At 45.6% G+C, this 22,071-nt stretch overlaps 3 protein-coding genes and 1 long non-coding RNA gene across 4 annotated transcripts; 3 read left to right on the top strand and 1 right to left on the bottom strand.

The window, feature by feature from the left end:
• The first annotated feature begins 3,081 nt into the window (after positions 1-3,081).
• Positions 3,082-6,195, top strand: LOC107275938 (probable receptor-like protein kinase At2g21480). The gene has a single exon (XM_015786712.3). The coding sequence runs from the start codon at positions 3,258-3,260 to the stop codon at positions 5,793-5,795; it is 2,538 nt and encodes an 845-aa protein (XP_015642198.1). The 5' UTR covers positions 3,082-3,257; the 3' UTR covers positions 5,796-6,195.
• A 3,464-nt stretch (positions 6,196-9,659) lies between these two features.
• On the top strand, positions 9,660-14,898 carry LOC4339967 (probable transcriptional regulator SLK3). The gene is given in 10 exon segments (XM_026026115.2): positions 9,660-9,680; positions 9,683-10,402; positions 10,488-10,616; positions 10,986-11,034; positions 11,685-11,899; positions 12,007-12,075; positions 12,540-12,640; positions 12,788-12,881; positions 13,098-13,167; positions 13,655-14,898. Coding segments are annotated over 10 exon segments (2,439 nt in total). The 3' UTR covers positions 14,626-14,898.
• Positions 14,899-15,787: 889 nt separating this feature from the next.
• LOC136356945 (uncharacterized) lies at positions 15,788-20,824 on the top strand. Its single transcript, XR_010742027.1, has 3 exons — positions 15,788-16,343; positions 16,440-16,491; positions 18,326-20,824. It is a non-coding gene; the product is annotated as an uncharacterized lncRNA (long non-coding RNA).
• Positions 17,902-20,605, bottom strand: LOC4339966 (E3 ubiquitin-protein ligase BIG BROTHER). Its single transcript, XM_015785385.3, has 8 exons — positions 20,527-20,605; positions 20,004-20,199; positions 19,554-19,797; positions 19,368-19,435; positions 19,136-19,183; positions 18,915-19,039; positions 18,658-18,766; positions 17,902-18,442 (listed from the first exon to the last, which is right to left on the bottom strand). The coding sequence occupies exons 2-8, from the start codon at positions 20,151-20,153 to the stop codon at positions 18,401-18,403; spliced, it is 786 nt and encodes a 261-aa protein (XP_015640871.1). The 5' UTR covers positions 20,154-20,199; positions 20,527-20,605; the 3' UTR covers positions 17,902-18,400.
• Positions 20,825-22,071: the final 1,247 nt, after the last annotated feature.

Below are 22,071 nucleotides of genomic sequence, written 5' to 3'. Positions count from 1 at the left end.
ATGTGTGTTTTTGTTATGTTTCATAAAAAAAATTAAATGTTTCAATAACTGAATTTTTTTTTGTTTCACTATGTGCAACTCAATGTTTCACCAATCACTGAAAAAATATGAGACGCTATTGCCCCTAGTCTCTCTTATGCTATTCTATTAGCTTTCTCCCCCACACCATGCATGATGCAAGTATTTAGTGATCTTAAAAAAAAATTTTCTTCTAAACTACTTATCCGTTGAACGATTCGATCACACCGTTGAAATCGTTATAATTAAATCTTTACAACAAGATATCGCATGATTATATTCTGATGAAAAAAAACATATGTTTCAGACAATAAAAACTCAATGTTTCATATGTGATAGAAATATGTTACACCATGTATTCTTATTGTTATGTTTCACAAAAGTTCTATATGTTTCATAGGCTGACTTTTTTGTTTCACTATGTATAACTTAATGTTGCACCAACAGTCAACCGAAACATTTGACTGTCCGATTTTTTTTACAACGTCGGACGTTCGATTTGTAGCTCTCTCCGTTTACTCCTTCTCTATTTAATAAAAATTGGCAGCTTGTCTTTTCTTAAAAAAACAAAATTTAAAGAAGAAAAATAAACCTTGGATTGGCTATGTCAATATGTTATGACCTCACCGCTCACCACTAGTCCACGGCCCAACGAAAAACAACGGGCTAAACCGGCGTGTCTCCTCGACCGCCACTGCGATGGGCTTAGAGTGCTGCACGCCGGCGCCCGACGGCAGAGGAAAAATTGGACGCCTCGGGCGCCCGCGCCTCCTATCGCTCCTTTTAAAACGATTTTTCTCTAAAACTAGTTATCCAATCTACGATCCGATCACACCGTTGTATTCGTTGCAATTAAATCTTTATAACAAGACCACACATGATTATATTTCGATAAAAAATATTTTAGCTTTTCTATTGATATTTTTTTGAATATTGCATATGATCTCTTTTGATGTTTCAGCTAGTAGTTTTACGATGTTTCAGCTAGTACTTGCGATGTTTCACTATGTACGGATCAAATATTGTAGTGTATTTTGACATTATGGAACGCGCCGTTACAACAAATCACCCACATATTTTGGAAACCCCCTATTAAGGGAATTTGGTTTATTTTTATTTCACAAAAAATATTTCATCTAGTGTACTCACAATATTTCACTATGTATAGATCCAATGTTGCAGTGAACTGAAATATTTCATTGCAACAAAAAACCCATATATTTTGGAAACCCCCTATTAAGGGAATTCATTTCATTTCTTATTCCACCAAAAAATATTTCACCTAGTGTACTTATAATGTTTCATTATGTATGGATCAAATATTGCAGTGAACTGAAACATTCTTTCGCTATTTGCTGAAACATTATTTTTAGGGACAATTGCTTATTTGACCCCGTTTTGAAGTCTAACTACCAATTTGACCCTACTTTTTTTAGTTTGCTTATTTGACCCTGCTTTTCAAAAATGAATCTTCCGTCTGACCCTATTTCCACTACACCGTTAAGATTTGATTTTAAAAAAAGAAAAAAATATAATTAAAATTCATAATGCCCAAAATACCCTTGAGGAAACCATATCCATCTCTAGCCCTATCCACATGTCTCTGAGTCTCCATGTCTCTCTCTTCTGCTAGCGATTTGCGGCGGCGGTGACAGCACGCGGCGAAGGGAGGGAGGGGAGCCGGGCCTAGCGGCGGCGGCGTCAACGCGCGCAGTGGGGATGGAGGCGGAGGCTGGCATGCGGCGCGGGGAGGGAGAGGAGCCGGGCCTGGCGGCGGCGGCGGTGTCTGCATCGGCGCGCGGGGAGGGAGGCGGAGGCCGGCGCCGGCGAAGGGAGGGGAGCCGGGCCTGCGGCAGAGGCGGCGCTGGCGGCATCTGCATCGGCGCGCGGGGAGGGAGGCGGAGGCCTGCGCCGGCGAAGGGAGGAGAGGAGCCGGGCCTAGCGGCGGGATGCGCGCGGAGGGGAGGCGGATCCGCGCCGGCGTCAGCTTGTGGAGGTAGGGGCGGCGGCGGCGGCGGCGGGATTCGCGCGGAGGGGAGGCGGATCCGCGCCGGCGTCAGCTTGTGGATGTAGGGGGCGGCGGCGGCGGCGGTATGCGCGCGGAGGGGACATGCGCCAGTGCCTGCTCGCCAAGGCCCCCACCGCCGCCGATGACGATGGCCTCGCCGCCGGCCCCGCCGATGTCCCTGGCCTCGTCGCCCGCTGACTCGTCGGCCGCGGCGCCGAGCCCCGCCGACACAAGCGCCGGGATGGCCCCGTGCAGCGAGCTCACGCCCGCACTCGCGCCCGCCGTGGCCGGGAAGAGCATCGTCGTCGCCGTCTCCGCCTCCGTCAGCTTCGTTGCCATCGCCGGTCGTCAGCTTCGTTGCAAGGGCAAAATAGACTATTTACCCCTAACTTAACACCGTCAACTCACCTTAACAGAACAGGGTCAGACCGATCGTTCGTTTTCGAAAAGCAGGGTCAAATAAGCAAACTCAAAAAAAGAGGGTCAAATTGGTAGTTAGCCTTCAAAACAGGGTCAAATAAGCAAATGGCCCTTATTTTTATATAAGGTGAAACAACACCCGATTTAAACGAGTGAAACATTTTCGATCTATTTAGTGAAACAATTCTGATATACCTGGTGGAACATCGTGCAACATTTAAAAATAATTCAACAGTAAGCTAAAAAAAATCGTCGGAATATATCCATGTGTGGTCTTATTTTGAAGATTTAATTGCAACGAATTTAATGGTGAAATCGAATCATGATTTAGATAAGTAATTTAAGAGAAAAATTAATTTAAAGTAGTTTTTGCACGTAAATCGGGCGCTGACATCAGCGCCCGATTTTTCCCCAAACGTCGGACGTCCGAGCCGGAGTTGCCTCCACCTGCAAATTAGATTTCGTGTGCGGTACAAATCTTGCTCCTCCACCTGCAATCGAACGAAGCCGTCGCGTGCTAAGAATAGGCGGCCGACGCGGCGCGCGTATGCGAGAATTTGCGAGCGGTGGAGCGCGCGAGGCGGGCCCAACCGTAGGGGCGGCCTGCTTAAACTAAACTTGGCGCGCTCATTGGCCCACATAACCCGCCCACCTCTCCGCCACCCTCTTCTAGACTCCCTGGCCCCACGCCCCCTCCTCCCTCTCCTCCGATTGGCCCCACCAACCAGAGAGAGAGGGCGAGAGGGCGCCGCGCGCCTCCTCCAATAATACACTGCCACGTCTTGCGTGCCACGTAGGCCACCCCACCACCATGCGCCGCCGCGGGAGGATGATCCCGCCGGCGCTGCTGCTGGCCGCCGCGGTGGCGGCGGCGCTCGCGACGGCCGTGTCGGGGCAGGGGCGGCCGGTCACCGAGAGCGGCGCGCAGACGGCGCCGACGCCGTCGACGTTCACGCCCAAGGACAACTTCCTCATCGACTGCGGCAGCACGAGCCCCGTCACCACCGGCGGCAAGGTGTACAAGACGGACGCGCAGTCGAACAGCCTTCTCTCCGCCAAGGACGCCATCAAGGTCGCCACCACCGACGCCGACGTGCCCTCGCCGCTCTACCTCACCGCCCGGATCTTCCGCGACGAGGCCGTCTACAGCTTCCCGCTCACCGTCCCGGGCTGGCACTTCGTCCGCCTCTACCTCTTCCCGCTCAAGAACTCCGACTTCGACCTCACCACCGCCACCTTCACCGTCTCCACCGACACCAACGTCCTCCTCCACAGCTTCACCGCCGAGAACAAGCCGGTCATGAAGGAGTTCCTCGTGAACGCCACCGAGAACCACCTCGCCGTCAAGTTCTACCCGCTCAAGGGCTCCGCCGCGTTCATCAACGCCATCGAGGTCGTGAACGCCCCCGACGAGCTCATCACAGACATGGCCATGGGGATCGCTCCCGTCGGAGAGATGACCGGGCTCGCCGAGGCGGCGTACCAGGTGGTGTACCGGATCAACGTCGGCGGCCCGGCCATCGCGCCCGACAAGGATACGCTGGGGCGGCAGTGGGACGTGGACGCGCCGTACGTGCAGTCGAAGGAGGCGGTGAAGGACGTGTCGGTGCCGGTGGGGAACATCAAGTTCCCCGACGGGACGTCGAAGCTGGTGGCGCCGGCGCAGGTGTACGCGAGCTGCGCGAAGATGGCGGACGCCGGCGTGGGGAGCCCGAGCTTCAACATGTCGTGGAAGATGGAGGTGGACCCGGCGTTCGGCTACCTGGTCCGGCTCTTCTTCGCGGACATCGTGAGCAAGAGCATGAACGACCTCTACTTCAACGTGTTCGTCAACGGGCGCAAGGCCATCTCCGGGCTGGACCTGTCGACGGTGACCGGCGAGCTGTCGGCGGCGTACTACAAGGACATCGTCGTCAACTCGTCGATCGCGACGGACAAGCTGAGCATCCAGGTGGGGCCGATGGGGGAGGACACGGGGCGCGTGGACGCGCTGCTCAGCGGCGTGGAGGTGCTCAAGATGAGCAACTCGGTGGGGAGCCTCGACGGCGAGTTCGGCGTGGACGGGAAGAAGGCCGACGACGGCAGCGGCAGCCGCAAGGCCGTGGCGGCGGTGGGGTTCGCGATGATGTTCGGCGCGTTCGCCGGCCTGGGAGCCATGGCCGTCAAGTGGTACAAGCGGCCCCAGGACTGGGAGCGCCGGAACAGCTTCTCGTCGTGGCTGCTCCCCATCCACACCGGCCAATCCTTCACCACCAGCAAGGGCGGGTCCAGCAAGAGCGGCTACACCTTCTCCTCCACCCTCGGCCTCGGCCGCTTCTTCTCCTTCGCCGAGATCCAGGCCGCGACCAAGAACTTCGAGGAGAGCGCCATCATCGGCGTCGGCGGCTTCGGCAACGTCTACATCGGCGAGATCGACGACGGCACCAAGGTCGCCGTGAAGCGCGGGAACCCGCAGTCGGAGCAAGGGATCAACGAGTTCAACACCGAGATCCAGATGCTGTCCAAGCTCCGCCACCGCCACCTCGTCTCCCTCATCGGCTACTGCGACGAGAACGCCGAGATGATCCTCGTCTACGAGTACATGCACAATGGCCCCTTCCGCGACCACATCTACGGCAAGGACCTGCCGGCGTTGACGTGGAAGCAGCGGCTGGAGATCTGCATCGGCGCCGCCCGCGGCCTCCACTACCTGCACACCGGCACGGCGCAGGGGATCATCCACCGCGACGTCAAGACCACCAACATCCTCCTCGACGACAACTTCGTCGCAAAGGTATCCGACTTTGGGCTGTCCAAGGACGGCCCCGGGATGAACCAGCTGCACGTCAGCACCGCCGTCAAGGGCAGCTTCGGCTACCTCGACCCGGAGTACTTCCGGTGCCAGCAGCTGACGGACAAGTCCGACGTCTACTCCTTCGGCGTCGTGCTCCTCGAGACGCTGTGCGCGCGGCCGCCCATCGACCCGCAGCTGCCGCGCGAGCAGGTCAGCCTCGCCGAGTGGGGGATGCAGTGGAAGCGGAAGGGCCTCATCGAGAAGATCATGGACCCCAAGCTCGCCGGGACGGTGAACCAGGAGTCGCTCAACAAGTTCGCCGAGGCCGCCGAGAAGTGCCTCGCCGAGTTCGGCAGCGACAGGATCTCCATGGGCGACGTGCTCTGGAACCTCGAGTACGCGCTCCAGCTGCAGGACGCCAACCCGCCCGAGGGGGCCGACAAGCCAGCCGACCACGACGGCGCCGGCGCGGCCCCGGCGACCTCCTCCGGCTCCGGCGTCTCCACCGTGCCCGACGTGTCCACCACCGCCGCCGGCGAGATGTTCGCGCAGCTCGCCGACATGAAGGGGAGGTGATCTCCGATTATTGATTGGACTCAGCAGCATGCATGATGCAGTGATCGATCGAGATTATTTCATCATCAATCCATCGATCGTCGCGGTGGAACGTAAACTGAAAGCTATCAAAATCGAATTACTTGTCGATTTCCTGCCCGATTTAAGATGGCCGGTCGCAGTGTCTTGGATTGGCGATGGCGAGAAACCAAATTGAAAATTCCGTAAATATATACAGAACGCAAATGTACCTACGTGTTCATGGTGTGTTACTGTTACTCTTCTCTCTGCTGCGTTTTGTTAGCTAGGAGACGTGTCGCTTCAAATTGGATTCTTTTTGACTTTTTTTTGGGTGGTCAAGGTTGATTGTACAATATCAGAAATCATACATGCTACTCGACGCGGCTCGTGTTAATTGATCCGTGTGAATGCATCGTTCAGGGCTTGTATATGAAGATAGTTAATTAGTTTCACATGTACTGCGTACTTACTAAATTAAAGCAAATCATCATGTGAGTTTTCTTTTAAATGTTTGAGTAAACTTGATCAAACATATTTCGGGCAACTTTCTCGTTTAACGTCAGCACGCTTACTAAACAATTAATCGTGTTTTCCTTTCTAAAAAAATATACATAAAAATTCTTTTAAAATTAGATTAATATTTTTTAAGTTTGTAATAGCTAGTATTAATACTTAATTAATTTAATCATGCTAATGATTTTTTTTAATTTTGCGTACGGTTGATAATTAAGCTCACTCCATACTCTATTTCGAAGGAAGCCTTAGTTCATCGGGGCTGCTGTCGGGAAAAAAAAAGATGAGTTGACATTGAGTTCTCTTTCTTTGAAAAAACCAGTCAAATTACAAGAAATATAATCAAGATATCGCGGTAGATCACGATAAGAACCTCGTATATGCACATGATGGAAAATTATATAGTGGCCGCTGACTTGTATCCTCGTCATGTATTCTTCCATGCGAAGGATGCAACCGCTACACGTCACACAGACTAATCAAGTAACCAGGGATGGCTTGGCTTGGCTTGGCTGGTTTAGCAACGCGGTTAACCTGGAATGCACTCCATCACAACGCTAGAAACCATCAGCTGAAGCGATTAATATGCTGGTTTGGAATATGTACATTAACTTTTAAAGCTGGTCAAAAACAGGCTAAACAGGTTCAAAATTCATCCCAGTTCGATTTGAAAAGAATTATCTGCATAGCATAGTCATGTACTCCCTATGTCCCAAAATATCTGGACAAAGCATTTGTCAAGATTCGTTGTCCTAAGATGGCCCATCTTAAGTTGAGTTATTTTGGGACGGAGGGAGTACAAGATAATAATATAATAATTTTATATTATTATTGGTAGAAATAATAATATAAAATTATTGGAATGCCACTCCAAGCATGATTATCTGATTTCTTTCAAAAATAGTATACTAAATATTTTACTAGATCCGACGTGCTAGACAAGTCTACTAATATCTTATAGATATAAAAGCATATAATAACCGTTTCATGTATTTTGGATAGGTTTCTATCCAGTTATTCCGCCGTATATTTCTCACTATCCGAAGTTGTGCTCTAGACAAGATATCACTTTTCTGTCTATGCTGAATCACGTTTTTAGGACAACCTACACTCCATAATTGTATTCCATTTATCACAAAATACATGTTCTATAACCACAACAACCATTGATCATCTTCAATCTTCATCCTTTTGTATTTCCCACATAAAAAAAATCCCTTATGCCCCCATTACAATGATTTAGGCTATGTAAGCTGCAATAATCAAGCTAAAGGAAAGCCTATTATGATAGTCTTCCAGCCTTGCATAGACAATGCAAAACCAGTCAAACTCAGCACAGCCTCTGCTGGCCCCCACCCTTTGTACAGCCACAAAAGGAAGCTCCCCCCACCCTTGTGTGTAGCCTTTTGTGTGCATGGAGCAATTCCACTTCCTAGGCAAAGCAGTGAGCAGTCGGTCCTTGAAAATTAAAGGGCAGAAACTTCACCGTTAATCCGAACACGCATAGCCATACCCACACACATGTTAGATCTGACTTACAGGTGGGCCATACATCAATGGACCCACCGTTCAGTGACGATAAAGTCAGTGTTACCAAGTCATTCCTGTCCTGGAAAAGACCCCTCCTATTTCTTCAAGCGACCAACGCAGCCACCCGCCCTGCATAAACCCTCACTTACATGTGGGCCCCACGAACCGTAGGTGTGGGCCCCACGAAGAGCTACCCGCGTGCTCGGCCAAAAAGATCACCCGAGCCTTCCACCGCAAAGCACCGAGGTTTCCACACCCGCCAAGCCACACGGTCGCTGACAAGATGGCCCCACCACCGCGTGTGTACGCGCGCGCGCGCGAGCGGGGTGCGCGTAGCGAGGAGCCGACCTGCCCGTCTCCCGGTTTCCCCCGCCCCCACCGGGAGCCAATCACGCGCGGCCGCGTGTACACACCCGCCTCGCGATGCGGCTCCGCGGCCGATCCGACGGCCCGGAGGCCTCCCGTGGGCCCCACGGAGACCGGTCAATGGCGGTCAATGTGGGCCCGGCCCACCGGCTGCAGCCGGTCGCCACCGTCCCGGGCGCCGCGAATCTATTTAACCGGTTTGCTCGTCGGCGAGGACGCCGCCTACAGGCGCAGGAAGAGGAGGAGAAGAAGCGGAAGAGGAGAGAAAAAAAAAATTCGCAGCAAAAAAGAAAAAAAAATCGCAGCTGCAAGGTAGAGGAGGAGAAGTTGGGGTTTGGGAGGGCCAGCGATTGAGCCGACGAACTCAAGGTGAGAGAGATGGTTTGGTAGTGGGGGGGGGGGGGTTGATGGCTCGGACCGCGGGAAGTGACCTAAGTATTTCTTGTTTTTGCTCCCCTTTTTGGGGGGCGATTTGTGGTTGGGTTGTGAGAGGAGGGGTTGGGTGATTTTTTTTTTGGGTTGATGGGTGCCGATTCCTGCAATGTAGCGTGGTAATTTTGGGGGTGTAGAGGTGGAATTTCTGTTCTTGGTCGAGTGTTAGCTTAATCTTTGTAGCTCGGTTTTTCGATTGGTTTTTGGGGGGCGAGTTTGGGCTAGGGTTTTTATCCATCTGCTACGGAGCAAAGATTAGGGGGGAATTTTTCTCCTTGTTTCGTCTCCTGCTCCTCTACTTTGCTAGGGTTGGCGATCCGGCTGCGGGCACATCTCCGGCCTTCGTTGTCCTCTCTCTCCATCCTCCCCGGACGTGGCAGTTTCCCCTCCCCTCCTCTCTCGATTCGTTGCCCTGGAGCCTTTTGTTGTGAAGTTAGTTCAGTATTCTATTTTGTCTGATGTGAACTTGATTTCTATTTCATTTCTTTCGTTGTTTGATCTGACCTGGAAGACATTTTGGTATATGCTCCATTCTTGTACTTGTATGAGAGGAACCTGGGAAAAATATTTTTTTTTGTGTGGTGGAAAGAATGCTAAAGCTCGGCTAATTTCAACCAAAAGAGTAAATTTCAGCTCACACCCTGCATAACCAGCATCAACTGTTTTGCAATTTGTGTTTCATGCTATATTTTCTGTCCCTTATTTTCTTTTCAAAGACGATTTTTTTATTTATTTACCATTTGTTGGATTCTAGTTTCATTTTCTGGTTATGCTATTGCAGTAGCGTAGTATGGTTAGAGAATTGAAAAATGGCCTTCTTCTGTTTTCTGTTTTTTCAACCATTGAATCGAGAAATTTCATGATGCTAAAATCTCATTACTACTTGCATCTGTTTGGCTTCAGTTACTGCTGACCATTTCTCAGTTCTCACGCATTAGGCTGTTAACAGTTCTTATCCAGTAAGATATTTGATGATTTATTTCCTAATAATTCATGTTCACCTTTTGCAGGTTCTTCAAAGTGATGATTGGGATCGAACCCTGGTAACCTCCATGTCTGGGGCGCCATGCTCCAACCTTGGACTTGTTCCCAGGGATATGCATGGTAGTATCCCTATTAGCACTACAAATTCCTCTGGGCCAAGCATTGGTGTTAGCTCTTTGGTGACGGATGCTAACTCATCGCTCTCCGGAGGTGCCCAGTTGCAGCCAAGTACGAGCATGAATGCTGATTCATTCATGCGCCTTCCTGCTTCCCCAATGTCGTTTTCATCCAATAACATCTCTGGATCTTCAGTTATTGATGGTCCCATTGTGCAACAAAGTCCTCCCCAAGAGCAGATGCAGAAGCGAAGGTCTTCTAGTGTAACATCACAACCTGTTATTGATGCTGCTGGTGCATTGCATGCTCAGAAGAAGTCAAGGGTTGATATTAGGCAAGATGATATCCTGCAACACAATTTAATCCAGCAACTGCTCCAAGGCCAGAGTTCTCTTCATCTGCAGGGTCAACAGAACCCTCAGATTCAAGCCTTGATCCATCAGCATAAACTGGCACAGATTCAGCAGCAACAGCAGCATCAGATGTTGCAACCATTTTCACAGATCCAACAATCTCAAGTTGGCATACCTCGGCAGCCACAGTTGAGGCCTCCACTAGCGCAGCCTGGAATGCAGCTAGCTGGACCTGTTAGGACTCCTGTCGAGAATGGGCTTTGTTCTCGAAGGTTAAAGCAATACTTATACCATAAGCGTCACCGACCAGAGGTGAGGTTCTGCGTTGTAAACATTTATTGCAAGACACATGTTCTTGGCTATAAGATTTACTATTTACTGGAGTACCTGCTTGTAGAATAATCCAATAACATACTGGAGGAAGCTTATTGATGAATATTTTGCACCACGAGCAAGAGAAAGATGGTGTGTATCCTCGTATGAGAAAAGAGGAAATCCTTCAGGTGCTGTTCCACACACAGCTCCGGTCAGTTCACGGTTCACACTTAAATCTTTATATCTGCATTGTACATTGACGCCCTTTACTTTCCTGTTTCAACAGAATACTTCTCAGTGTGATGTTCACAACAATATTGATTAGCATCTCTTTTAAACTTTGCTTGGATATTGAACACTATATTTTGACAGTCAAGTATCTTGTGATTGTAGTGAGAAACAAAATCCATATGAGCGTGTTCTATAGATGAATATTTTGAAATAGTTAGCATTGCATTTTCATTTTTTAATGATCGTTCTACTGAGAGCTGAGATAGCTGATGCTGTTGAGATTTTAGTAAACTGTGAAGCATAAATTCGTAGTTGCACCTTTTAAATTACTATTTTCTCCATGTTTCAGGATTCATGGCGCTGTGACATTTGTAATACACATGGGGGCAAAGGATATGGTTAGTTGACTACTTTTTTGGAACCTTATCCAGCTTCATTATCATAACAATGAACCTTGCAATTTGCTCTGTTCCCACTCCTGTCTTTTTTTATGGAAGATCAATTACTGCACTGTTTTGTGCCTATAGTACTTTTGGTAGATAAACTCAATATTCCTACATGTCTTGTGCTATAGAGATTGCCTCCTCATCTCAAGACAGAAAATGCAAATATATAAAACTGTATTATCTTGAGTGTATCTTTCATATGAGAAATTAGCCATCACGAGCAAAAAAGAAAGTATCCTATGAAGTTTATATCTCAAGAGGCTTTGTCTGTCTTGAATATACTTGGAATGATTGGTCAGACTGGCAGAAAATATTTTTCTTGAAACTACATGGTGATATCCTAGTATTGTTATGTAGTTCTGGTTCTGCATTTCTGCATAGTATATGTTACCATATATTGTGCAGTTTGCACCTGCCATTTCTTCAAAATGTACCTCACAACATATTTTTCCCTGGACTACTTTGTATTTTGCTCCTTTTTTAAAGTACTAGTGTGTTCTTCTCATAAGAAGTCATGATCTTTTTTGCTTTTTTCATTAGTTCAGTTCCATTGTATGATGTTGATCTCACTTTGTTATTATTGTTTCAATCTTATCTGGCAGAGGCTACCTATGAAATACTTCCTAGACTCTGTCAAATTAGATTTGACCATGGTGTTATAGATGAATACTTATTCCTTGACATGGCCAATGAATTCCGGTTGCCCAATGGACTAATGCTGCTGGAACATACTAAAGTTGTTCAGAAAAGCATTTATGAACATATGCATGTGATACACGAGGGGCAGTTGAGAATCATATTCACACCAGAACTGAAGGTAAAGGCTTATTTGTAATAGCTTGCATTTGTGAATATCTAGATGTTGCAAATGATTGGACAGTTTAGGATCATTCTTATCTGCTGTTTTCATGTGAAAATATGCAGATAATGTCCTGGGAGTTCTGTTCACGGCGACATGATGAGTATATCACTCGCAGGTTTCTTTCACCCCAGGTAGATTTATGCTGTTCTGTTTTATTTGATTAAACTTTGATCAATAGAGAGCAGATAGTAGATTAGCTGCTGTAATATACCCAATACACCTCTTATGTGATAGTTGTCAACACGTATGTAAGCAATTTTAATAAAGTGGTTTAGTTGGATGAATATTGCGAATCTTGGTAGGCTGGGTTGTAAAAAGCCCCTTCTTTTTCCTGCTAGACTGCTCCAACATCTATTTAGATTCTTGTTTAATTTTCCAATTTATGTACTGGCTTCCTGAGGGCTGCACATGCAAAAACACAAGATAATTTCGAATTTTAAGCCATCTTGACCGTCCTTGTCTAGTTTTTATTTTGGTAGTGCTGTCCTGATGGTAAACATCCCTGTTTTTTCTGCACATTTTGATCTCTGCCATTCTTTGGTGTACTCCAATTTTGGTGACTTGGTATCTCATTGTTCATATGTGCTTTTTCCAGGTTGCTCATCTGCTGCAAGTTGCCCAGAAATATCAAACTGTTGCCACTGAAAGTGGTCCAGCTGGGGTCTCAAACAGTGATGCACAGAACATTTGCAACATGTTAGTGAGCCAACTATGCCACTAGTTCCTTGACATGCAATTTTAATTCCTCTTCTGGCATGACAAATCATGATTTTTTAAAAATTCCATCTAGAGTTTTTTTTATTTATGATCTAATTGATCTCAGCACCCCATTACGCTCTTTAGGTTTGTGACGGCGTCACGACAGCTAGCGAAAAATATAGACCACCACACCTTAAATGAGCATGGTCTATCTAAAAGATATGTTCGCTGCTTGCAGGTAAGCATAGCATTTGTAGGTTATTTAATTATTTTTGTGATATTATCCATAAAGAAGCTCCTGAATTTTCTTTAGTTATTAATATCTCGCTGCTAACAGTATCCATATTTTCACGAGTTCTCCTTGTGTTATTTAACATTTGCTATAATATTATCCAGAATTTCCTGTAATATACTTCTGCACACAGCATCTTCATTGAATTTGTGTCCTCTTCAGATATCAGAGGTGGTGAATCACATGAAAGACCTGATTGAATTCAGCCACAAGAACAAGCTTGGTCCTATAGGTATGGTTTATGCAAATTCACCACTCAGTTCTCTATTGTTTGACTAGGCGCTCAATATTATATAATGAAGTTCTCCAGGCAGTTTTGCCTGACCAATGTTTTGCATGAAAATGGTAATAAGCATAAGCCTAGAAGTTCTTTTGGTCTGAAGTGTTGAGAGATATTCTATTGTTTGGGGAAAATGCTTACAGGGCTAGATAGTAAAAGCATATCCATGGCAAACCAAATCCAACATCATATACTTGTTGTTATGATATCACTTGGTAAACATGGTTTTTGAACTAGCTATGGTGGTGTGTGGTTGCCGTATGGAAGGATTACCTGGTAAATTATTATTATTGTTGCTGGATACTAGATTATAACAGCATACCAATTTAGATAATACAGTGATAACAGCGAAGCAGCTGTTTTTCCCCCTTTTTCCCTGTAAAATTCAGCAATTTTTTTATGCTTTGAAATGTTTAATGTTTTCCCTGTTCATCTGCAGAGGGTCTGAAGAGCTATCCCAAGCAAACTGCAGCAAAACTTCCAGTACAAAACATGCACGAGCCAAAGCAACTAATGGCAGCTGCTGGCCTTCCTAATGACCAGACTAACCTCAAAGCCATGGGTGTCAAAACAGAAATGAACACCCATGCGAATGAGACGCACGGTATTGGACCAATTGGAAATGGTCCGCAGAATGCTGCTGCACTTAACAATTACCAGAATCCCATTGGAAATGGTCTGCAGAATGCTGCTGCACTTAACAATTACCAGAATATCCTTAGAAGTTCAGTCGCAAACCAGAGTTTGCTTCAGCAGGAGGCATCAAGCATGTTTAAAGGTCCCACAGCAATGCACAATGGCATTCAGCTGGAAGCATCTAGATCCTTCCGTGGACCAAACCAGGTGCATCTCGCGCAGTTCCAACATCCGGCCTCATTTCAGCAGCCTATGCCTCAGCAGAGCAGCCTCCAGGGCTTGGGTGTGAGCCCACAATATCAGCAGCATGTGCTCCATCAGTTGCTGCAAGAGGCCAAGAACACTAACAACCGTGTCTTGGCGCAGCAGCAGCAGCAACAACAACTTCAACATGCTCCTGCTAACAGTGGTCTTGCATCAGGAGGAACGGCTATCACCGGCAGCGCCGCTAGCGGGGATCATATGAATAACAACGGCGCGGTGAAGGGTGGGACTCCAATGGTTACAACAGGTCCTAGCAGTGTGATCAACAATACAGCCAGCATCCTCCCCAGCAGAAGTAACAGCTTCAAGTCAGTGAGCAGCAACCCCCAAGTTGCAGCTGCTGCGGGCGGCGGCATTGGCAGCGGCGGCCATGCGGCTACCCCCAAGGCTGATGCTCTGCATGAGTTGGATGATCTTGACAATCTTGGGAATCTGATCAGTACTGAACTGGAGGAGAGTGGGCTGTTCCTGGGTGACCAGGCAGGTGGTGGCTACTCATGGAACATGTGACAAATGCTTGCCTGCTTGGCTTCTTGGTGATGATGGAAACTGCCGTAGATTCTAGCTTCTCGTCTTGTTCTTTTTTGTTTTGGGTATGTGGAGTTTTTGTTTGGGGTGTCTGAAACAGTTTCTGATGATGATGATACACTGATGTAATTTAAGCGTTATGTGCGCTGGTAAGTGAGTTGGCTTGGAATGCTGAGATCGAACCAGAGCTGCTTCTGCTAGCACACATCGAGGCCCATCATACTGCTGAATGACAACGTCTGGCGATTACTATTATTTACTTTAGTGGTAGTACTATTATTTTAATTTTTGTATCTTTATAATGCCATATGATTGTCGATTCAGCGAAGAAATTTTTATAGTAGGATTTACTCCAAAATCCTGGAATGGAAGGATTTTGCACGAGTTTTCTGGGATTTGAAATAGTTCCTGAAAGAAAAAACCCGCCTGTAATCTGCTGTATACAGAGTTTTTGATTTTCGACTATGTTTAATTCAGGTCAGGTTGGAAGGGTTTTATTCCACATGTTGTAGAGTTGGAATCAAATGGTTTTAGCTTAGAAAAAACAGAGCTTATTAAATTTAAATTTAGAAATTGAAGCACTACCAATTTTAATAGTATTAGAGCTAACATGTACTTCCTCCATTGTAGATTATTAATCGGCGTAAGTAAAACCCAAACATTTGAAATTAATCAAAATATAACGCTGGATTGATCAAAATATAACGCTGGGAGACCGCTTTTTCCACATGTAGGATTCAATGCGTGATTTTAGTCCACTAATAAAATCGGGATGCATACACAATCACAGTTTGTGGACGCCCGACGCAATATGTTGATCAATCTAAAATAGACTAGCTATTGGATTGCCTCCAATTTTTTTCGTCTCTTTCTTTCTCTCACTTAAGATTCGAGATAGTGATAGTAGGGCACGGATTAATGATCCAAACAATATATTGTTAGGCTGTTAGCTTAATACATCAGATTATCCATCAAATTATTCAAACGGATTATTTGCTACACATTTTAAAAAACATTTTCTAGAAGAAAATTTTCTACTGTATTGCTTATACGACTTATTTCAAACTGTTTGTTAAATTTAGTTATACAAAAAATTTAACTTCTCACTATATAAATTAATATTCGCATTAACAACCCGCTCTCTAATTCGCATTAGCATCTGGGTCCCTCTGCTGTTTGTGCAGCTCCTAACGCCGCCGCCGTCCCCGCCGCGCCCACCTTGCCCGCCGCTGCCACCGTCGCCTCCGCGCCCACCGGCCCCGCCGCTGCCACCGTCCCCGCCGCGCCCGCCTTTCCTGCCTTTCCCGCCGCCACCACCACCACCGCCACCGGCGCCGCCGTGCCCACCGGCCCCGCCTTTCCTGCCTTTCCCGCCGCCACCACCACCACCGCCACCGGCGCCGCCGTGCCCACCGGCCCCGCCTTTCCCTCCTTTCCCGCCGGCTCCGCCGCCACCGCCACCGCCACCACCACCGCCCCCGCCCCCGCCGCCGCCGCTAGCGCCTCCTCGGCCACCACGGCCGCCGCGGCCACCGCGACCGCGCCCTCCCGGTTGGCCGGGCTCACCGTCCACCGGAAGCTCTCCGAAGTTGTTGTCGGCCATGGCTGCGGTTGCTCTTGAGTTGGGTGAGAGATTCCGATGTGGAGGGGACAGCAAGGGGGTTGTCGTATTTATCAATTTATGGGATTTGCTTGCTTTGGTAATCACTCCGATCTTTCCTGATTCAGTGATAACGAGATGTGATATGTTTGAAATCCAAATCACCAGCTGATTGAAAATTTTCCTTTCCAAACAGAAAGGGGGAAGAAGAGCACATGCTGCTATTGGAATGTATTATAATTTCTCAGGTATTTTGATATCTCCTGTCTTTCCAAATTTTCTCTTTAGGGGGCCAACTGCCAAGGGCATGCAAAGTTTGTGACTGAATCTCATGATTCGTTTGTTCTCTGAGCATAATTGACTTCATGTTGGATTATCTGTGAGCGCAAAAATTGTTTTTCTGATCACATCCTATTCCTAACTGCAATGTTCATCCGTTCAATTTCGTCTATTCCTTTTGTTCCACCAAACGAAACTTTCAATAACTAGTGTTTCCATAAAGCCTTTGCTTGTGATGTTGGCCTGGTTTGTTTCGAACTTGGAGTACATGAAAAATATAGTTTCTTTATTATCCAATTTTAACTTATATTAATGGGATGCGTTAGAGCAAGCCAGCGTTCATGCAATTGCATATGCCACACTAACCATGAAGTAGGTAATTTTTGGTAATAGCATGTTGATCTGGGTGAGGTGATTACTTAGGCAGTATATTAAAATTGTGATAGCATTGATTCTTCTTCAGAAAAAAGTTTGTTACTGTTTATGTAACTATGCAAACCTAATAACTTAACATTGTTCTGAAAGACGTCTTCTGGTATTAGGCTTTATTCCACCACCTTGTCTGTCTAGCTGATCTGTGGTGCCTACGCATTGGTCTGCTTAGCCTGGTGCCTATTGAACACCAGAGTTTCCCTTACCACCTAGTGCCTAGTGAACACCAGGGTTTCCCTTACCGTCAGGGGAGGGGTATCCTTCACCGCTGTAACAGCGGTTACGGTGCAAAACAGAAGAAAGCCAGACAAATTTAACCAAAAATATATATTTTTTTATTCTTTTTAACTAAGTCGATATACTGGGCAGTTCCTATTACCGCTCCCTTGCGGTAAGCACAGACCACGATAACCGTGCAGTAACTGATCGGATGGGAAACCTTGGTTAACACATCCAAGGTTGCTGCATTTACCACATCCATGGCTATAGCGGCTGCCTCTAGCTACCGATCTCGTTGGCTAGGGTTCGCTGGGTCGACGGCAAGAGAGAAGTGGGAAATAAGAGGAGGCTTTAGAGTTCCGAAATGAGAGGAGGCAGCGGCGGCTTCTTCTGGACGTTGGGGATGTGAGCCCATGTTTTTGCTTTGTCTCGTTCGACTCCACGTGTCTCTTCTCGGGCACGCCACCCATGCCCGCTGCCTCGCTGGCGTCACACGTAAGGCAGCTGCCAGCCTGCCACTACCAGATGGGCCCACTATAAACGAGAGATATCATAGCTGGACTGCCTGTCAGGTAGTAAGTGAAGTGGCATAGCATACTTGTTGCTGCCTTGCTGGTACCAAGCCAAGCAAAGCACAAATTATTTAGGACGAGTACTCCTAGAGTAATATGTTCTTTTTTGTGATTTTGGAGTAATATGTTCTGGTTTGTACAAGTTGAACAAGAAGATTTTGACATGTACAAAAGTTGATTTATTTTGGACAGAGGGAGTATATATCAGTACATGTATTGATGTACACATGGCCTTCTTTTAGATGGGTGGTCGGCAGGAGAGAGATCTTTGACTCCGTTTCAAACAGAAAACATGTACTATACTACTATAGGCACACAATTGCACACTCATGCATATGAAGCTTTACGAAATTAAAGGCCTCGAGCGACTGCCTTGAGTCGATCAGGTCAAAATTACGCTTGTACACAGCCAAAAAAAAACATGAAAAAAATGCACAATCTTGACGAAGCATCTCTGTTTTCAAATTTCTTTTCTCCTTGTCTTTTCTTTTTCTTTTTCCTTTTTCCTTTTTGCTTTCTTTTTCTTCCCTTCTCTGTTTTTTTTGGGAGTTAAGGTTTCCCTTTTTAATTAATACTGCAGAGCAGATGCTGCAACCACTATATGCCGTCTCATCGAGTCATAGTTGGTCAGCCTTGTTGATCGCCTCCTCACACGCTAGGAAGGTCCAAACACTTCATATTTGCAAACTGGGCAGGCCTGTTTCATAAACAAAAATGTCAGGAATTCCACTGCACAAGCCCATGAAGTTCTTTTAATTTGGAAGAAGCTCAAGGAAACTGAAAGACAAAGACCATCTTGTTATATGAAATGGACAGTGCATATCAGTGCTCATGTAAACTTTGACAAATGGTATAATCTAAGATAGGTACACAATTCAGATAGCAAATCTAGTGTCCCAAGAAGGTGTTTACCTTGTCAATCTTGAGCCATCTAGCAATACAACCTTCATGGTAACTATGCTTGCAAGCCAATGTAATGAGTGTTTCTCGGCGTCTGAAAGCGGATAGACATATAGGACAGCTGCAATTTTGGGAGAAAAAAGAGGAGGAAATCATCAGTTGCATGCCATGATGAAGATTTTAATCAGAGTGTCATCAGTTACATGCTTGGATTATCTTCTGCAAGAAATCAGTATGTGATTGATTGAAAACTGAAATGGTAGACATACTTATCATGGTTTGCCTTCCTTGGGAAAAAGCCTGATTTGTACTTCCATGTCTCCAAGTAGGAGATAAGCAGATCAGATAAACCTCTGTTCTCATTTCCTACAGATTCCACAAGTGCCTGCCTTTGCTGGATTACAGAAAGAATAAGAATCAGCAACTTTTTCATAGATGGTGTAAACCTCTTTTACAGAAGAAATGTGATACAAGTGAATATAACACTAACCTCGTATGTCATGTTGTCTGGATCATCGTTATCATCCTGTGTGGCAGCCTGCAAACAAATGATAGGAATCTCAACTTTTCGTAGTACATGTTTATACATTATCCATTTGGAAAGGCTTTATTCTGAAACAGCTCATCTTTTTAGTGAATACGCAATTGTGTATCTTTGCATCAAGAAGTCTGAAACGAACAATGCTGAATAATTGCAATTCTGAAACAGCTCATATAATCACCTCTTCGTTGTTGCCTTCTGCCGGTTCATCGGTTTCAGAGTCAGATGGAGAGGGTACGCAGCTTATATCTGAATCAAACCAACATGGGCAACAAAATTTCAGAGGTGAAAAGATTAAGATTGCCACGACTGAAAATCATTATGCACATCAAGTGCTTACAAAAACTGAACGAGAATGAATGCATACCATCATCTTCATCTGCAGGTGTCTCAATTGTCAGATTATCCATTGCCTGCAGCTGCCTAGCGAACACCAAGTCATACTCAATCTGTTGGTCGATTTCTGAATTTCTCGAGGTTGTTGCTTCACCACTGCTGTTCTCTCCGTGATAGTAGTAATGTAAACCATCAGATTGGGCAAGAGCAGTGTTTCTTGCCCCTCTCATGTCATCCCCGTATTTGCCATACAATATCGATTGATACAGACCCTCCTAGAAAAAAGTTCAGAAAAACAAATAAGTTTATTCTCAAAAAAGTTTCAGAGAAACAGTGGAAAGTTTACTAAACAATGTTGAACTAAAGTAAAGAGGCCATATCAAAGGCTTAGAAACATATGTTTGATGCTAAAGCTCATCATTCTGCAAGCCTGTAAGAGCAGTATGCTAATAATGATGGAAAGGTTGGATCAAATGCATACCTGATCCTGAAGAACATCACCAATCACATAATCAAGAACCTCGTCGTCGAGGCCATCGACGTGTGCTTCTCCGGCGCCGGCGATCGGCGGCGGATTCACGTAGTGAACGGTGATCCTTCTCATGGCATCAGGCTGCCCCACGGTGGCCATGAATGGCCACCCGGACAAGACAAATGTCAGGCAAGAACCCGTTTACCTGCAGATCATGGCACACCAATTAATCAGTCAAGAACAAGATGCAACCTTCCTTGATTTAACCTCTTCTTTACAACTAATCCAAGAACTCTTTTTGGATAAAAAAACTGAAGAAAATTATCTATAAATTGCAGAGGGCACTCAAGAACAAGCAGCGGCAATAGAAGCTTCCAAGAACCAAAAAAAAAAAGGAATCCAGGCAATATAACAAGAGCAGAATTGAGGTGAAGAACAGGTCTCTGCAGGAGTTTGTGATGAGGAAAACAAGAGGAGAATCAATGAAGGGAAAGGGGAAGAAGAAAGAACATGCCAAGATCGAGATGCTTACTCAGTTACTCTATCTCTGTCTGTCTGTCTCTTGTTTCTCTCCTCTTCTCTGCTTCTCAAGGCTGGACGGATTCTTTGTTAATGAGGGTGGGTGGCTCCATGAGTATTTATATATCTGCAAGTCGTTCTCTCTCTCTCTCTCTCTCTCTGTGTGCAAGTGTTTTACTGTCCAGTAGTTGTCTTGACTGAAAGGGACTAGGCTAGGTAGGGGTCCAACTGTTACATATACTGTAATATTGTTTGTTTTGTAAAACATATGCAATTAATGTAATGCTATGGTAAATTTTATTTCTTCTACATGAATCACTCCGGATAACTTCTTGTCATGGAGAGGGCATCTTGTCTCTTGATTTCTGAAAAATGATATGTTAAATGTAAATCCTGGTCTCTAACTGTATCACAGGTGTTACAAACTTATTCACCATGTGCATTCTTTGCTCCATGCTTTTAGAAATACATTTTCCTAAAAAAAAAATCTTCTATTGTATTGCTAAGTGTCAAACATTGCTTAGACTACTTGTTCTAAACTATTTTGTTAAATTTACTTATCAAAATATTTAATTTATTCCAATAATGAAGTAGATAATCAGCAACAATAATCCAACAAGTAAATCTATTTCAAACGCTACCTACTTGTGCAGAGTGCCTTTTCTTACTTACAAGCTGTAATATTTTTACCCATGTTTATCTCTATACTTCCAGCGCATCACATCTAGTCCTTTTCTTTTCTTTTTCTTTTTCTTTTTATTTTCCTGAAACCAGGTCGTGTAGTCATTTTCTTGTTTATGACTGCACTGCATCCCAACTAGGAAGAGAAGCAATAAAAGACTGGATCACCTTGTGAAGTGTGAACCATTACTTTGATTTTAATTTAGTATCTGTTTATTTTGCAATTACCATTATTCCCTTTTTATTACTAAGTCAAGGTCTTCTTTGATGATGACATCTAAACATTAAGATTTGATCAAAGGGCTACCATATGCGACCGAAGACCTGACCTCAGCTTAGCGTCTCCACGGTTGCATCATCAGAAAAAAAATAAATCATTTTTTTTCAGCCATTGGCAACGACCTGCAGTCTTCCAACGATAATGATCAGCATAATAATGCTGGTCTAATTATCTGTTGCAGGATAGCTCCGTATCTCGAAATATTAGGTCAGCAAATACATGGATTCATCTATTGAAGTAGGTCAGTCAATTTGCTTACAAAGGAAAGGCTTTTGGACATGAAAACTTGTAATATCTCCCTTCAAACAGAAAAAAAATTCCCTTCAAGAAAAAAAGCTGTAATATCATCTGCTCAGTTCTTGGAAGTGTCCATGTTTGGAATTTTCGTTCATCTCTTCTCCAAACTCCAAAGGTAAAGCGTGTGGATTTTGTGCGTCCAATTGAACTCTTCTTGAAAAGAGGTTGAAGTTAAAGCCAAGTCTTAGCATCTGAAACCTGCAACCGAGAGCATTTTCTGGGTCACACAACTGACAGAAGAATATCCTAGTTGTTTCTCAACAAAATTTAGGAAAGATACATACAACATCCCAGTGATGA

This window comes from Oryza sativa, chromosome 6 (genome assembly GCF_034140825.1).
Source record: "Oryza sativa Japonica Group chromosome 6, ASM3414082v1".
NCBI classification, from domain to species: domain Eukaryota; kingdom Viridiplantae; phylum Streptophyta; class Magnoliopsida; order Poales; family Poaceae; genus Oryza; species Oryza sativa.
The sequence above is the reverse complement of the archived record's forward strand: the minus strand, read 5'-3'. Positions and strand labels throughout refer to the sequence as shown.